At 41.9% G+C, this 19,154-nt stretch overlaps 1 protein-coding gene across 1 annotated transcript; it reads right to left on the bottom strand.

The window, feature by feature from the left end:
- Window positions 1-4,018: 4,018 nt before the first annotated feature.
- On the bottom strand, window positions 4,019-18,826 carry LOC308661354 (vomeronasal type-2 receptor 26-like; the record flags this gene model as incomplete). The annotated part of the gene is made up of 4 exons (XM_081316274.1): window positions 4,019-4,950; window positions 6,177-6,291; window positions 15,140-15,431; window positions 18,318-18,826. The coding sequence occupies 4 exons, from the start codon at window positions 18,824-18,826 to the stop codon at window positions 4,019-4,021; spliced, it is 1,848 nt and encodes a 615-aa protein (XP_081172400.1).
- Window positions 18,827-19,154: the final 328 nt, after the last annotated feature.

Below are 19,154 nucleotides of genomic sequence, written 5' to 3'. Positions count from 1 at the left end.
CTCTTCTTGAAAGCCCCCAGTGATGAAGCTCCCACAACTTCTTTTTTTTCCATTTATTTTATTGATTTTTTAAAACATAAATCACTTAATAGTTGGTAAGCAGTGTGTTTGCTGGGTTTACATTTGTAAAGAAAAATCATTAACAATTGCTTTCTATAATCCATAATCCACATAGTACATTTAGTGATTTCCCCCTTTCCCCCAAAACGTCTTCTTTGCAAACCTTAAATTAATACAGTTCTTATTATTTTGATAAATAACAGTTACATATATGATTTTTTCCCAATATTTCTAGAAATAATGATCACATCAATATAATATTTATTTTCTGTTTAATCATTCTGGTTGCCTCATCTTATATCCTCTTACAGTCCTTATTTAAATTTGCATCTCCCATAAAGTTCAAAATATTCTTGCTGGTTAAGATATGCTGAACAGTTAAGGAAATGTCTTCTAATATTTAACATGAATCACCATTATAATGTTATCTACTTAGAACTTGTTTTGCTCTCAATGTTTTATTCTTGTTTTATTTTGAACAGGATGAGAAACATTTTTATTGCTTTTGAGATTGTTCAATAATCCATTTCTGTGGGTTGTAACCCACCGTTGTGAGGAGTGACTCTACTATGCATGAAAGGGTCCTTATGGGAAAAAAAACAGATTAATGCATGGAATGTGGAACGAACTTCAGTAGAGGCTCTCCATAAAAAGGTCCACCAGAGGGAAAAAAACATTGTTGGTTGACAAGAGGTTTAAGAGGAGAACTTTCCTCACTTCCTATTAAAGCAGGGGTCCCCAACCTGATAGCAGTGTTCCAATATAGCAGGGGTTGCCACAAACAAGAGTGAGTTAAGCTATTCTCCAAAGCACCTGAAGGCAGGACAAGAAGCAGTAGATGGAAACTAATCAAGGAGAGAAGCCACCTAGAACTAAGGAGCAATTTCCTGGCAGGTGGAAAAATTAATCAGTGTAACAACCTGCCTCCAGAAGTTTTGAGTGCTCCAACACTGGAAGTTTTAAAGAGATTGGGCAATGGTATAGGTTTCCTGCCTGAGCAGGGGGTTGGACTATATGACCTCCAAGGTCTCTTCCAACTCTGCTATTCTATTCTATTCTATTCTATTCTATTCTATTCTATTCTATTCTATTCTATTCTATTCTATTCTATTCTATTCTATTCTATTCTATTCTATTCTATTCTATTCTATTCTATTCTATTCTATTCTATTCTATTCTATTCTATTCTATTCTATTCTATTCTATTCTATTCTATTCCTGTTCTGTTCTGTTCTGTTCTGTTCTGTTCTGTTCTATTCTATTCTATTCTATTCTATTCTATTCTATTCTATTCTATTCTATTCTATTCTATTCTATTCTATTCTATTCTATTCTATTCTATTCTATTCTATTCTATTCTATTCTTGTAGTGTATGCCCTTAAAGCATACACGGAAATGTCAGCACAGCAGGGGGCTGGACAGCTCCAGGCTACAACCGCTTTTGGCGGGAAAGCCTGAATAGAGCAAGTCGTTGACAGCCCCAGGGCATGGTCAGCTCTGGCGGGAAGCCAGGGTTTAAATTCATTGGCCACCTGCACTGGCGGGAAGCCCAGGTTTGAATCTATTGGTTGCGATTCACCTGGGCAAGTATAAATAGACGCCAGGTAACCCCTTTGCCCCAGCTTCATTCCTGATCCAATAAAGAAGTTACTACCCAGCTCCAGTGTCCGTCTCTCTGTGTGATCACGCGACTTTGCAATTCTATTCTATTCTATTCTATTCTATTCTATTCTATTCTGTTCTGTTCTGTTCTGTTCTGTTCTGTTCTGTTCTGTTCTGTTCTGTTCTGTTCTATTCTATTCTATTCTATTCTATTCTATTCTATTCTATTCTATTCTATTCTATTCTATTCTATTCTATTCTATTCTATTCTATTCTATTCTATTCTATTCTGCAAGAGCCTGCAGCTTGACTCATGCAAGTGGTGGGTCAGCATGCAGGTGCATGCATATGCAATTTAAGTGTATGTTGAGCTGCAATGTACACCATCAAAGTCAAGGTAACTATATATTTTCAAAATTATTTTGTTAGGGGTGCCATCCTGAAAGTTTGGAATAGATATAAAGTAGGATTTGCAATAGTGACTCACATCTAACCCATCACAATGTCCTCATTTGACATACCCACATCTGAAGCCCTTATAAACAGAAGCACAGTGATATTGACATCCCCTAAACTCTGCTGAAGATGTCACCTAGCCTGATAACAAAACATTTGGAAAGATCTTGTGATGGGTCAGGTGTGAGTCATCACTGAGAGGCATAACAACAACAATAACAGAGTTGGAAGGGACCTTGGAGGTCTTCTAGTCCTGAGGTCCCCAACCTTTTGGGCATCAGGGACCAGTTCTATGGAGAAAGATTTTTCCATGGACTGGAGAGTGTGTGGTTTTGTTTGCTGCCTGCATCCCATGGATGGGGCTTTGCTTGTTTGTGTGGACCAGTTGCTGGCATGCCACCAACCAGTATTGGTCCACGGCCCAGGGGTTGGGAACCCCTGTTCTAGTCCAACCACCTGCTCAGCCAGGAAACCCTATCCCACTTCAGACAAATGCTTGTCCAGTCTCTCTCTAGTGTTGGAGCATTCACAACTTCTGGAAGCAGGTTGTTCCACTCATTAATTGTTCTATGTCAGGAAATTTCTCCTTGTGATTGGGTCTTGTGATGGGGAGGTTACATCAAGTCAGTGTCATTGGTGGTGGTGGTGGTGGCCTACATTGACCTACAACCAGCCTACGAATCCCTCAGAATCCAAATCAACCATACAGCCTGCCAGAGACAGCACTGACCTCAACCAACCCACTCAATCCCTCTCCCCCATCAGCAGTTCACCTCCCAATGACCCTGACCTGATGTAACCTCCCCATCACAAGATCCATCACAAGCCTCTGGGACATGTATATTTGCCTTCATTGATGAGGCTTCTGAAAATTGTGAGTCCTGTTTGTACCATCACCATGTTGTTGTTAGCTGCAAAGTCATGTCTGACCCATCGCAACCCTATGGACAACGTTGCTCCAGGCCTTCCTGTCCTCTACCATCTTCTGGAGTCCCTTTAAGCTCATGCCTACTGCTTCAGTGACTCCATCCAGCCACCTCATTCTCTGCCGTCCCCTTCTTCTCTTGCCCTCAACCTTTCCCAGCATTAGGCTCTTCTCCAGTGAGTCATTCCTTCTCATTAGGTGGCCAAAGTATTTGAGTTTTAGCTTCAGGATCTGGCCTTCTAAAGAGCAGTCAGGGTTGATCTCCTCTAAGACTGACCGGTTTGATCACCTTGCAGTCCAAGGGACTCGCAGGAGTCTTCTCCAGCACCAGAGTTCAAAGGCCTCAATTCTTTGGCGCTCAGCCTTTTTTATGGTCCAACTTTCACTGCCATACATTGCAACTGGGAAGACCATAGCCTTAACTATACGCACTTCTGTTGACAGGGTGATAACTCTGCTTTTTAGTGTGCTGCAACATTAGCCACTTTAAACCCCTCCAAACCACACAATAAGCAAACTGACACCCACTATAAAAACATGGCACCACCACAAGCACGGAGCCGAACAAAAGCAGCACAACTCACCAGTTCAGGTCTAAGGCTGGCAGCTGAGACCAGCCCATCCACTCAAAACACATCCCCAACCAATCAGAACACAGCTCCCATTCAAAACACACTCCCACCCAATCAGAACACAGCTATGCCCCACCCAATCAGAGCACACCTACACCCCATCAGAACACAGCCAAGCCTCCACCCACAGAACAGACCCCCTCTGGCACCAGTGGTACATGAATACCTGGCAGGTGGTACGTGTAGCAGGGTGGAGAGGAATCAGTTGAAGCAGCAGCAGCGCCGCAGAAGCCCAATGAAGAGACAGCCAGAGCTGCAGGGCTGTCAGGGCTCTGCAGAGGTGTCAGGATCAGTGCTGGGCTCCAGCTGATCGGCGGTTCTGGGAGAGGATAGGACAGCAGTTTACTCCATGCAAGAGGTGGGGTGGGGTGTGTGCATTTTTCTGGTTGTAAGCTGCTCCCTTGTATTTAGGTCTGGCCTCAGAATGATAATGTAGCACTTGGGGATGAAGATGCAGCCCAGCAGTCCAGCAGTGGAGGCCAGGATGGAGAAGACCTGCACAGCCACCATGTATTTCCCTTTGGTACTCAGGTAGGTGGGTACAAAAGTCACCCAGACACTGCAGAAGACCAGCATGCTAAAGGTGATCAGCTTGGCTTCGTTGAAGGCCCCAGGGAGATTCCTGGCCAGGAAAGCCACCGTGAAGCAGATTGCAGCCAGAAAGCCCATGTAGCAGAGGGTGATGTAGAACATGGCAACAGAGCCTTCATTGCATTGCAGGATGATCACTCCAGGTTGAGAGTGGAAGTCAGAGTCAGGGAATGGGGGAGAAACTCCAAGCCAGATGGAGGAGATGATAATTTGGACAGCAGAACAAGAAAGGATGATGGAGTTGGCCAAACTCTTCCCCAACCATCTCTTTGCTCGGTTTCCTGGTTTTGTTGCCAGGAAAGCCAGCACCACCATGATAGTTTTTGCCAAAACAGAAGATATGGCTGCTGAGAAGACAATGCTGAACACCGTTTGTCGGAGAAGGCAGGTGGCTTTCCTTGGTTGGCCAATGAAGAGAAAAGAAGACAAGAAGCAAAGCAAGAGGGAGACCAAGAGGATGTAAGAGAGGTCTCGGTTGTTGGCTTTAACAATGGGAGTTTCTCGATATTTAATAAATATGACTAGAATAAGGCTTGTGGTTAGGAACAAGAGTAGGCCAAAAGAGACCAGGATGATGCTGAGATATTCTTTGTAAGACAGGAAGCTTTTAACTTTGGGGATACATTGGTCTCGGTCCTCATTTGGATATTTATGATCAGGACACTTGGTGCATTTTTCTGCATCTGGGAAAATTCAAAAGTAGTATATATTTTATATTCTCTCCTTTTATCTTTCAATAAGTGCCTTCTTTGGAGAATAACTGATACCAGGAGATCTGCCCCACGTGCCCCACCCCCACTTACCTTGCAGCCAGGACTCTCCTGGCCAGCCCACTTTTTCTGTGGCCTCTTCTGCAGCCAGGCCTGCATTTCTCAGTCACAGGCCTTTTTGGAAGGCCTGCGCAGCCAAGAGCTGAGCTATGGATTCAATCCATAGCTTGGTTCTGCAAGGCCTGTGTAGCTGAGGACCGACCTACAGATTGAATCCATAGATTGGTACTCGGCTGCATAGGCCTTCTAGAAAGGCCTGACTGCAAAAGGTAGGCTGCAGAATGAAGCTGCTCTCTTGGCCCCAGAAGAAGTGGACCTGCTAGGCAGGGCTGTCAGTGCTGGAGGAGAGTAAGACCTAGTGCCTCTTTTGTAGGAAAAAAAGAGATCCGTTCTAAAGAAGTAAACGATACCCTAATCAAGGAACTGCCAAGCACACTAACAGTAAACAGCCCAAGCAAAGAAACTTCAAGATCACTCCCATCAACAATCGCAGGGCAAGCCACTAGAACAAAAGTTGAGAGCAAACCCCACTCCTTACTACCATGTTTCCCTGGAAATAAGACCGGATGTTAATTTTTTTTTGCCTCCAAAATAGCTTAGATTAGGGCTTATATTAGGCCTACCTCCAAAAATCAAGCTAGGGCTTATTTTCAGGATAGGCCTTACTTTCGGGGAAACACGATAGTACTGATGATATTGCCCAATTTGGGAAATGAAAAACACAAGCTCAGAGAGTGCCATACCCTCCTATCTCTTCCTAACTCCTCCTCCAAGTTCTTTTTTTGAGGTAAGGTAAGGTAAAAGTAAAGGTTCCCCTGCACATGCGTGCTAGTCGTTTCCAACTCTAGGGGCCGGTGCTCATCTCCGTTTCAAAGCCAAAGAGCCAGCGCTTGTCCGAGGACGTCTCCGTGGTTATGTGGTTGGCATGACTGGACGCCAAAGGCGCACGGAAACACTGTTACCTTCCCACCGTAGTGGTCCCTATTTTTCTACTTGCATTTTTGTTAAATAAGACATTTTGCAGTTTCAAAATAAAGAAGAAAACAGTTGAAATTCAATGTGTCTTTTAACTTTTTCGTGAAAATGCTTTGGATGAATCCAGTTCTACAAGGTTTGTCATTTACTATGGTGTCACCCACCTTCTTGAGTGGAGATTGTCCCCTCTGGACAAGGAACACAGTAATAGCAGCAAATTGGCTCTCCTTCTCGAGCCTGCTTGACAAATCCAGGATGACAACTTTCTGCACATTTGGACTGAGGCAGGGACTAAGCAGAAAAAAGAAGAAATGTCAAAGAAAATATGTTAGGATTAACCATCTGTCAGGACCCACCTCAATCCACATCTTAGGAAATAAGAACTCTTGGATGCAAGTTTAGTCCAAAAGGAAAATGTTTAGTAGGATGGAATCGATTGTGGCAATACAAGACGGAATCTAACAAAGTTACATTTCAATCCTATATAAAGCATTCCCATTTCAGCCCCTCCCCTCATCCATTTGGTCAGGCTCTCATCATTTGCTTAGGTGTCAGGTCCTTCCATGGGAAAGGGAACTCTCCTTGGTTTTATGGTTATTGCTTTCCTTTTCAGTTGTAAATGAAGATGCAATCCAGATCTGTCTCTCCCCATCCCTCCCCCAGTTCAAATGTTCCCTGTTGTTTGAAGATCGCCTAAAGTCTATCCTCTCCCCCCCCTTCGGAGAGATGGCAGAATCCCCAGAATAAGCACATTGTTCTACCTATACATTTATGAAATGTGATATAAATGGATTCTGACATCATCCATAGAAAATGGAGGTGGACATGAACATTAGCCAAACAGTCTGAAATTTCTAACTAGTTCCAATTGTTTGCAGGATACAACTACTGAAAAATTCTTCATTTAGTTCCTCCCTTTTGCTTCTGGAATATCTCACTGCAATAATGGAATTTTCTGCTTAATAAAATTAGGAGGGATGGAGAAAAGATTTAAGCATTAATTAGTTTTTCCTCATGGCCATATTAATGTACATTCCGCCACGTCTGTTAAATTTTAGAATAAATTTTATTCTAAAAGGTTTATTACATTGTTATTCTTTTTAGATTTATTAACATAGAATAAAAGCTGTGATGAAGAAATAAACTTCTTACCAGTAGCTTATGCAAAGGCTTCTTCTGGACTGCAAAAATTATTGCAATTCTCCTGTCCTTGGAAAGTAGTGAAAAACCATCTCCCAGTTAAGATACACCAGAAAAATTCCTTACAAGTTATGACTATCAACTGTAAAGGATATTTCTTTGCATTTTTCTTCAATTTAAATGATTGCCATCTCAGCCAAATGAAAATTAAACTGACTGCCTAATTTCTAGAATTAATTTCTTAATTTCTGCAGTGAGACGAGATTGAGGTGGGGTAATGAGAACATGTTTCTCAAAAAGCATAAGTAATGCCTCTTTTGCTGAAGCATGTGGACCCTGAGTATGAACCTTGTATGGGAAGGGCCCAATTAGCTATCTGGGACTTTTCTATTGAAGCACCACAATTAGGTGACACCAGCTGGCTACTTCCACACATCACTGACTGTGAACCTGCTCTTTTGGGGGACACTGTCACCAACCAGGACAGGCTGAATCCTAATTCCAAATATTTCCCACTTGGACCAAAAAGCTTCCTTCCAATTTGATTCAATTTCGTCTGACTCAGTCCAAACTTGAAGTTGGGCTCTGATCAACAGAATTTCCTTCTTCTTTGCTATTTGAGGATGAGGAACAAGCAAAATTGAGGCTATCAGTACCACAATCCCCTGCACCTGAGGGCCTCTACCATCATATTTATGGAGATACTGGATTTTAGAGGATACATAAAAAGGCCAAGATGTGTGTCCTAAAAATGTGACACCAAGTAGCTCATATTGGACATTGCTGAATCAGCAAAAATCAGTGCTCCACGTTATTGCATATAAAGGACAACGTGCTCAATAGTACTGAAGCCTCCCCAGTCATCTAATGGACCTATAATGCATCTACTCCCCACATTCAATTCTCAGGGAAAGCCATCCACATTGGTGAATAGGCTTTACCCACTTGAAATGGGTCCTAAAGCTTTGGAAAACAGAAAAAGGACTCCAATATTTTCCCCACCTTGTTGAGCAATTTTAACTCGAACAGTGTATCTTGATTGATAATAAGTCTCTGTCTTTCAAAACTCCCCAGCTGCTTTTTTACAGGATCCTCCTTGGGAAGAACCACCAAGCTCATTATATTCATATCTGGTTGTACATCTCCATTTTGGTCCAAATACAATTTCCAGTGCGAAATATTCCAAAACTCATTCTTCTCCAGGAAGGAATGAAACTAGAATAGAAACATCTAGGAATTTTAAAAGTGGAAAGCTTATCCCGCATGGTCTTTTCACATTTGAATCGTTTTTCTACAGTTGAATAACTTGCAAATATTGAGAGATGGGAGAACAGATGTTACATTTATCTTTAACAGAGAAAAAGGTTTGTCAAAATTTGTCAATCACATACTGAAGGAAATATGTATTGGCAAATTATAATTGATAAAAATTCCCTATTAAAGGGGACAATTTAGAACAGATCATAGATAAATTGAACAAAGAAAGAAATGAAGAAGTTATTCATACACTCCTTGGAAAAAAAATGATTACCAGAAAGTATGGATTTGTCAATAAGAAGGCTGGCAGTCTAATCTTCCCTGAGGTAGACCAGATGGTAAACACAACTACATGAGCTAATTTTGCTTTATTGTAATAATGAGCTTGTCGATCAGAAGGTTGGCAGTTTGGCGGGTCGAATCCCGAGTGCCGCGTAACAGAGTGAGCGCCTGTTACTCGTCCCAGCTTCTGCCAACCTAGCAGTTCGAAAGCACGTAAAAATGCAAGTAGAAAAATAGGGACCACTACGGTGGGAAGGTAACAGCATTCCGTGCACCTTTGGCATCTAGTCATGCCGGCCACATGACCACGGAGACGTCCTCAGACAAGCGCTGGCTCTTCGGCTTTGAAACGGAGATGAGCACCGGCCCCTAGAGTCAGAAACGACTAGCACGCATGTGCAGGGGAACCTTTACCTTTACCTTTTACAGTAACAGAATCTTGCAAGTCTGAAAGTGCAAATCTCCCGTCAACATTTTTTTGCATCTTGAAAAGTTAGGGAGGATCCTTTCTGAGTTTCATTTTCTTCTCATTATGCAGTTGAGGGCTATTCCACTCCTCTTGTCTGATGATTTCTAGGCAGCGTCTTTTCCCCAATCCGTATGGTTATTACCACATATCATTATACTTCCTTAATAGGTTGTGGGAAAGCTGGTAGTATTACTTGATTTCAGTGCAGTATTAACACAGTACTTCTTGATATGATGTTTGAAAACCTAGCTAAGTGAGAGCTGGATGGTGTGATAATCAGGTTGATGAAAACTTCCTTAAAAATTTTACTCAGATAATTTTGATTGTCCCTCATGAAGCTGGGGAGTTATAAATAACAAGTAGTCCTTGGTCATGTATTCTTCTATATTATCATTAATATAGGTAAGTAGTTGATAAAATTTGATTTTGTAATGCAACATTTATAGCAACTCTTAGGGAAAACTATTTTATTTATTTATTTTATTTATTTTATTGGATTTGTATACCGCCCTATTCCCGTAGGACTCCGGGCGGTTTACAGGGCAGTTAAAACCATGAATACAAAAAATTAAAAACAATTAAAACAATTAAATTAAATTCAAGCCCCAAGAGTAAATCTAAAACCCAGTTAAATTAACAACCCCACAGTCTGGACCAAACAGATCGAAGAGCCAAGTTTTCAGGTCTCTTTTTTAAAAAACAAAAAACAAAAAACCCAAGCTTTAAAAAAATATTGTTTCTTAATATAGAAAGATAGATACATAAAATCCAGTACAAAAATATCTGATTTTTATCAGTTAGGACTTGACATACTATGCTACCTTGTATATGAAGAAAGAGATGGCAGCTTCAAATCTTTCATTAAGATTTCATTTCTACTTTTCCTCTTATTATTTCTTAATGTATAAATTAGAACCAGATATAAAATTCAAAACCCATCTTGATGGTTTATCAAAATAGGATGGGAAAAAAAACCCTACATGGAATTTAAGAGAGAGAGAAGTATAAGATTCTTCACTTAGAAAAAGCAAAATGAGATGGGAAGAAGGATGAGGGATACCAAACTTGATAGGAATATTTGTGATGTCAAAAAAGTAGTCAATTGTAAACCAAATGTGAATCAGCAGTGTGATGCCAATGGAGAAAACACAGCTGCATCCATAAGAATGTCAGGAAGAGAATGTTCTGGTTCGGGGAGATGACAGCTCAAGTACCAGGTCTCCTTGCAGACACTACACTTGGAAAAAACATTGCACAAATGCTGGATCTGCTTTAATGAATAGTAATGAAGCCAAGAACAGTTCAAAGGAGCTACTTTTAGCCTTGAGGAAAGACAAGAAAAGCCCTGTTGGTCTAATGGAGATAATGTCAAGGTTCCGTTAGATGAAACTAGATATGGATGGCTTGGGTCCGGGTTATCTGAGGGAACACCTGCTGCCGGCATCAAGCTCCCTTCGTCCTGTGCGCTCCCACAGGGAGGGCCTTCTCAGGATACCGCCGGTTAAGGAATGCCAGCGGGTTATTCCCAGGGGAAGAGCGTTCTCTGTGGGTGCGCCGGCCCTATGGAACCAACTCCCCATGGAACTTAGGACTGCCCCCGACCTTCGCTCATTTCGCCGGGACCTGAAAACTTGGCTCTTTGAGCTGTCTGGCCCAGGCTGAGGGGTTTTAATTTTATTGGGTTTTAGTCTACATTTTGGGGACTTGATTTAATTAATTTTAATCTGATTTTAATTTTTGTATGTTTGTTTTTAACCCTCCCTGTAAACCGCCCTGAGTCCTACGGGAATAGAGCAGTATATAAATTTAATAAAATAAAATAAATAAAAATAAATAAAAGAACTTCAAGGCAAGGATTTCTTCCTTTAGGAACATTTCATTCAGGAAACTAAGTATGGGCACTTATATAGTTGAACCCAAGACTGTGATTCCCTCCCTCCATATACAAAGTAACAAGTTGCATTTCCCACCCCACAAAAGCTGTTATAAATCACATTCTCCAAGTAGCGCAAAATGTGGACTTTTCTCTCTGGCTCCTCAGCCTGCCAAACCTTATCAGATATTGTCCTTGAGTTGCCACACTTCTGCATTGTTTTGGCTAGCTAAACCCTCAAGCATTTACCCCATTCCCCCTTCTACATCTGAACTCTAGAAGAACAGAAAAGGCACATTAAAAGCAAAAGTAAAATGGCTGCTGATTCTCAGTGGTCAGAGCATTGACAATGCATTGTCACAGTGTTGACAGATAAAACTCAAAAGGAATCTGGGAACCCCTTCTCCAATTTACAAAATATTTTGGTTGAAGAAGGGCAGATACAGCATTCTTCCAATTACTGGGAGATGTTATAAAAAAAGCTTAAGATGTGTTCACTGTTATATTCCAGAGGTATGGACATGGGGAAATGAACTCAGTGACAAGGAAATTCAAGCCGAATAAGAGGAAAAGCCATATAAAAGAAGAAGCAGTTTTAAGGTTGAGCCAGTGAACCATAAAAGATCAGTCTCCCCTTCATTGACAGTCTGAATGCAAAGACCAAGCAGCCATCAGTCAGAGAACCTTCAACTGGGATTCCTGCAGAGAGGAAGGGTTTGGCTAAATGGTCACAGGGTCTCTTTCAAATTTGTGAATTAAAAATTCTATGACACTAATCACAAACCCAAATATACAGGAATATATTTAGAAATGCATGCATCTTTTTAATTTTTTTGCAATGGGTAATATCAAAATATATTTGTCATAAAGGTAAAGGTAAATGTTCCCCCGCACATGCGTGCTAGTTGTTTCTGACTCAAGGGGCTGGTGCTCATCTCTGTTTTAAAGCCAAAGAGCCAGCATTTGTTTGAGGACGTCTCCGTGGTCATGTGGCCGGCATGACTAGACGCCAAAGGCGCACGGAATGCTGTTACCTTCCCACCGTAGTGGTCCCTATTTTTCTACTTGCATTTTTACGTGCTTTTGAACTGCTAGGTTGGCAGAAGCTGGGACAAGTAACAGGCACTCACTCTGTTATGCGGCACTCGGGATTCGACCCACCAAACTGCCGACCTTCTGATCGACAAGCTCATCATCCTAACCCACTGAGCCACCGCGTCCCTTATATTTGTCATACTTCCTGCTATTTGGAACATTATGATCTAAGCAAGTAGACTGGCCAAATCAGTTGGTCTTCTGTAGTGCAAGGGGATTGAGAAGGTTCCCCCCTTTCTCCTTTGGATTTCTTCCTCTACAGAAGAATGAAAATTGATGGATCCTAGTTGGGACCCCATACCTGCCATGGCTGCAGCTTTGGAGCACCCAACATCTCTTTTCCTTTCTTCCTTCTCCTCCTGGATCTGGAGGAATATGCAGTCTTCAAAGCATGGGCCAGAGTCTTAATCATACCATAAATGCGGTGGTCATTGTACATCCAGATAGCATTTTTGTTATTTTGGCTCTTCAGCGGTGCTTTCTGAGTGCATCTTTTTCGTCCTTTGACAGAAAAGGCATGCTTTGAAAAAGAACAGTGAAAACATTGATCTCGATATTGGGATCGCACAGCGAAAGTAGGTTTAAACTCGTCATCTTTTGGCTTTTGTTTTTCTTGAAAAGGAAAAGTCCAAAAACTATGGATGTATTTGAAAACTCTATTCCTTCTCATGTGATATTCTTTCAGGAATCTGATGATCCAAACTTTCCCTTCAATGGGTCCTGGCAAATCTTCAAATGTTAAATGGAAAGGAAGAATCCTGTCGACAAGGGGAACAAAAATCTGTTCCAAGAAGTGAACAAAGACATTGACATGTCTCCATTTAGAGACTGCATCCCTGAGGTGTGCTGTATCTCCAGTCTCTGAGAATAATTGTGACATCACAACACAAATGCCATTTCTGACAAGCAAAGGAATAAAGGTCCTCATGAAATTCTCCCCATTCACTGTGTCTGTAGCAAAGAGACCAATCAAGGTCCATCTGAAATGGAGGAGAAGTTGAATAATTGCTGGGTAGTAGATCCCTTCTTTGGGAAGCATCGAGTGAAAAAAAGGGAATTGACTTTTATCACTCAGAGTCTTTGAAGCAGTTGCATAACAGCTCTGAAAAAGCAATGAAGAATACTGTCATGTTTAGATACCAAGTCCAGAATAATCAGTTTTAATAAATTGAACATAGTTTTCATGATCATATAAGAGTTTATGACAGATCAGCTATTAAGCCATATCAAGATTCAAGATTCAAGGTGCTGGTGATGACCTATAAAGCCCTAAATGGCATGGGCCCGGATTACTTACGGGAGCACCTGCTGCCGGCGTCAACTTCCCTTCGTCCTGTGCGCTCCCACAGAGAGGGCCTCCTCAGAGTGCCGTCGGTCAGGGATTGCCGGCTGGCGGCCCCCAGGGGGAGAGCATTCTCTGTGGGCGTGCCAGCCCTTTGGAATCAACTGCCTGTTGAGCTCCGGACGGCTCCCAACCTTTGCTCTTTCCGCCGTGACCTGAAGACTTGGTTGCTTGAACAGGCCGGCCTGGACTAAGGGTTTGAGTTTATTTTAACTATTTATTGCTAGGGCTAATTAATTTAATTTTCTTTTTAACTTTTGTATGTTGCATTTTATTGCCCGGAGAAGGGTGGTATAGAAATTTAATAATAATAAAAAAGATACAGAATATAAAATGCAGACCATTATTAAAACTTTATAAAATAGAATAAAATAACAAATCAGCTAAAATAGAATAAGAATAAAAAAAATGCTAACTCTATTTCTGTATCACCCCTACAAGTTACCAGAATAAGACTCACATATGCAGATGTCAACTGAACTGTTTTGTTCAAATAAAAGACCATATTATATATAATTTTTAAATTCTAATGTCAGTGTTGCGACAACTGAGAAACTGTAGCCATTTTCATCTTTTGCTTTCATTGTGGTTTTTCCCCCTGTTGTTTGGTATTTCAGATGAGAAAGGAGGGGGAAGAGGGAATACTTGAGCTGGTTTAGCTAGCCATAGCAATTGCAATAGTATAAGCATCAAGGTCAATTCTAGATAAAGTTTTGGTGGGCTGAAAAGTTGGGAGGAGAGCCCAGGTTTTAGATTAATTGGTGAATTTGATTTATGACAGCCTTTTTGGGATGGGAATTGCGACTTGTTACTTTGTAGCAGGGGGAAGGGAATTTTCGTCTTGGGTTCAACTATGTAAGTGCTGATACTTTGTTTCCTGAATAAAATTTTCTTTAAGGAAGAAGACTTTGCCTTGAAGTTCTTTTAATTGGTTTCATCTATCGGAACCATGACAACTATCTGCAAAGGAAATACCATGTTTTAATGTATGTATCCCAATAGGTTTTTCATCTAAAGTGCAGTCCAAGATCTCTCTGATACACAACTGACATTCAAATAATAGATATGTTCTGGACTCTGTCCCTAGAGCTCCACAAATACAAGTCTCTTCATTATAAGAAATCTTCCATATTTAAGCGTTTTATGTCCATCTGCACAAACCTGGCTCAAGTAAATACTCATCCAAGATGTTTAGGGATTTCTGCATTTAAATCTACATGGCCACTTGGAAAGTACATTTGTAGCAGCTCATCTATTTCCATATGCTAATCTTTTTGAGGCTGGCTACATATTTCTCTGCTTCAATATTCTGGATTCCTTCTACAGGAAGTTGTTTAGTTTCCTCTCCAGTTGTATAAAATAGATGGAGACAAGGGCTGCTAATATTATTTGTCATTATTTGTCAATCCAAGGGGTCTTAAACTGAAATTGTGACAGAATATTTGGAGTCTGTAGGTTTTCATAGCTTTAATTTTACAGCAATAATTTCTATATCCTGATTTTAGGCAAACTACAAATTGTATAAATTCTCAATTGACCTCTAAAACCTCTGAAGTCTTTTTATCCATCCCCAAGATATTTGAATTCCATAGAGAAGATATGGTTGGATCTATCACTCACCCACTACCGCCTCACTCACTTTACCAGCTAGAGAAACATATACACAAACCTGTGCAACTTTGTAGGTGCCTAGTAATGTTGACATCTGTACAGAGATGTACCTTCCAGCTGCATCAAGAAGAACAAGAAGGTTGTCCTTCCTTCCACAGCTGTAATTGGGAACATTGGCTTTTCCAGTAGAAAGCATGTCCAGCAAGGCATCTGAAGTGCCAAGTGTGTTCATATAGTTGTCATGGATGTTGTAGCCCAAGGTGATATTGTACAGAAGCTTTGGATTCTTGTTGACCATTTCAATGGCAATAATAAAGCGAATGTTTCTAGCCAGATCGTGATGTATTGTACTGTAAAAAAAAAGTTCATGTCATCATCAACAGCAACAACAAAACATTTTATTCATTTATATTTCTTTTTGTCCTCAAGCCAATACTGACCCCGAACCAGAGACAAATGATAGTCATCCTTTACCATTTCAGCTTTTTGCATGAGATGGAATGGTGATTGACCTCCATCATGGCTAGTAGTTACAAATATATCATTATTTATAATAGTGCTGATTTTCATTGTTCAATAACCAGGATTAAAACTCATTCAGTCATCATAAAAGGAAGAAACCTTTTCAAAAGTGACCCACAAAAGCAACTCTAAAAATAAGCCATTCTCTATTCCTATAAGAAAAAAACTTGGAAATGGAAGGGAAAACTACAACAATCAGTTCTTTACTCAAAAACTCAGTATTCACATGATAAACTCTGGATTTGATAGGCAGGGGAAAATAATCTGGACTTTTTTTCAGATTTTATTGGCCTCATGTTTGGATTTGTGTCTTTTCCCCAAAATAAGACAAAAGGAAGAAGCCTAAGAAATCAAAACAATTCAAGAAATATCTATATATAAATAAGGTGAATAAGAAGAACAGAAGGAGAACTTTCAGTGCAAGTCCATCACACTAAACTTACGAGTGAGACTGACTGTATGGAGCCACATTGAAACTGAACGTTATACGTGATACTCTTGAAGCAGTGACAATTATACTAATGAGATGGTCTCCCAGCCTGTAATAACTCCATTTTCTGTTGTTATCCTGGTGCTCTAAACTCGGTGGACACTTCATTCTAAGCTTTCCAGAGATTGGTTGAGACATCAGCAGCATGAGAAGCAGAAGCAGGAGGTTCATAATTCATGGGGCTGAATCAATTCCTTTCCCGTTTCTAAACAAGAACAACAAAAAGAGATAGAAGAATTCAAAGCACTTTCACAATATGGTAATGCCAGTAGTTTTCCCGATTCTGACAGAGACAAACTGAAGTTCACATGGTGAGGAGAGAAAGGTACATGCAAGTGCACAGCCCCTGACTCTCCCTTGATGTGTGCAACACAGTGGCATTTATACTTTTATGATGCCAGATCCCTTTCACATTGCTTCAGTCTGTTGTTTACATCAAAAGCAGTCACCGCAGAAATAGTAAAAATTGTCTTAAGGATCAGGCTGATAATTACAATGAAAACTAACTTCTCTAGGGATCCTGAACTTCTTCCAGGGCTCCATGTGCAGAAGGGTAGTTGGAGAAAAACAAAGTGAAAAATCACAGATACAGCTCTGGGGGCACTGTTCTTTAGTGGTTGTCATCCTTTCTGTTAGGACCTGTTCAAAAAGTGATACTGGAGGAAGATAACTCATTGTCCAGGGAATTGACTTTCAGGTTGGTCAGTTTAATAATAATAATAATAATAATAATAATAATAATAATAATAATAATAATAATAATAATAATAACAACAACAACAACAACAACAACAACAACAACAGCAACAACAACAACAACAACAACAACCTGGTTGATACCTAGGATGCTGGCAGCAACCTGTGTCAACCATTCGTGCCAGTCAATTTGAGTGTTCAGTTGACTGAGTTTCATGTTTTATGAATAAAAGTTTTATATAACAACAACAACAACAACAACAACAACAACAACAATCTCGACAACCGAAGAAAATCAAGAAATCATCCAATGCTACTACCAGGCAGAACCAACAGCCAGGGGATTTCAAAAAAGAATGATGCAACTGTGGAAGGAAAAGCATACGGAAAGTGACGTAACCAAACAACGATTAATGGATTAAAGACATTTCATCATCCGTAATAAAGTTTTTACAGATTTGGAAAGTCAACATCTAGGAACAATGGCTAAAAAGAAAACAACAAGCAATGATGATGAACAAGCTGAAGAAATTGTTCCAATACCTGAACAAACTGACCAACCAGTGGAAGAAGCCACCACACAGGATGAAGATTCCCTTGTGCAACAACTCGAAAGTGTAGAGCTAAGTAATCTAGCAAAAATGCTGAAAGAAAAGATTGAAAACCACATCAAAGAAAACACAGAAAGAAAAAGACTGCCTGCCATCCATGAAGTGCATAGCAAATGAGTGAAAGATCTACTAAATGCTGTGAACAACATTTTAACTTCCATCCCATCCACCACACTGTATGAAACAAACCAACTAATCTACAGTACAGCCGCCGTTATAACTGCAGAATTGGGTTATAAAATGCCAAAAAAGAAACCCACTGGAACACCAAAGTGGAAAATTCGACTTGAAAATAAAACAAAAAAACTATGAGGAGATGTCAGCAAATTGAAATACTTGAAAGAAGGAAAACTAAAGAACGAAAAGCTGAAAAATAGTTTATAAAAAAAATATAACCTGGAGGAAACAACAATAACAGAAATCATGGAAAACCTAAAACAGCATGTAATAGCAACAGCAAAGAAAATTGAAAGATATGAGGGACGAATAAAACAATATCGTGAAAACGTCCAGTTCAGAAGAAACCAGCACCTCTTCTATTGTTCACTTGATGAAAATAAAGTCCAAACTACTGTTCTACCATGTAAAGAAAAAACCTTAAACTTTTGGAAAGAACTGTGGGAAAACCCAGTGGAACATAATAAAACTGCCTCCTGGATCAAATCTATACGCATGCCCAAGATGGCAGACGTGCTCGGCTGAGCTCCGCGAGCTCCAGTTGCTAGGCGTCCCTTGGAGCCCCTCAGGAGCCTTCAGGCTCTCTGTGATGGGGATTGGAGGCTTATGGTTATAGGCAGTGGGGCAGTTAGGAGGTCGACGAAGCTGGCAGTGGTCCGTTTAGACTCCTAACTGTCGACCTGTCGGTCTGCTGTCTGCTGGCCCTGCTTTTTTCCATCCATTTGCCTTTTGCTGCTTGCCTTTGCTGTTTGCTTTTTCCGGACCGTCTGCGGCTGTTCGTGGCCGGCTCCGGCGTTTCCTGCTGCTCCGGACCGTTTTGGGCCGCCTTGGCATCCTCGAGCTGCTCTCGGTCGGCGAGGGGGACGCCTGTGAGTTCGTTCTGGCGGCGGCGATGGCGTCGTCGTCGTGGGTGGCGGCTTCGGCGCTGGCAGCGGCGGTCTTTCGGGCCGCGCTCGGTGGCGGCGTTTCCTGCTGCTCCGGGCCGTTTTGGGCCGCCTTCGGCGTCCTCGGGCTGCCTTCGGTCGGCGAGGGGGACGCCTGTGAGTCCGTTCTGACAGCGGCGCTGGCGGCGCTGGCGTGGGCGGCGGCTTCGGCGCTGGCGGCGGCGGTCCTTTGGGCCGCGCTCAGCGGCGGCGACGGCCCGCGTTCGGCGGCAACGGCGACGGCAGCGGCAGTGTGTTCTGGCCATTTTCAGCGACCAGCAGCTAGCGGTGACGTTTCTGGGGCCTTCTGGCCCGAGCGGCGACATCTGGTCTGTTTTCGGGCCGCTTCGGCGGCACCGGCGTTTTCGGGCCTACTCGGGCCGTTTGCGGTGGTCGGTGGTCAGCTGCGGCGTTTTCTGGGCTTTTGGCCCCTTTCGCCGGCGGTGGCATTTCCATCTTGCCCCAGGCCGCCTCGGGCCGCTTTTGGTGTCGTCGTCCTCGGGCCTTTTTGGCGGCGGAGAGGGCGACTGCGAGTCATCCCAGCGGCGACGATGCTTTCTATGCTGCCTCGGACCGCTTGTGGCGGCGACGGCGTCTTCGGGCCGTTTCAGCGGCGGAGAAGACGACCGCGGGTCACCTCAAGGGAGCAACGGC

Source organism: Vipera berus (assembly GCF_964194415.1).
Source record: "Vipera berus genome assembly, chromosome: 2".
Taxonomy (NCBI): domain Eukaryota; kingdom Metazoa; phylum Chordata; class Lepidosauria; order Squamata; family Viperidae; genus Vipera; species Vipera berus.
This window is presented reverse-complemented; position numbering and strand designations above follow the sequence as displayed.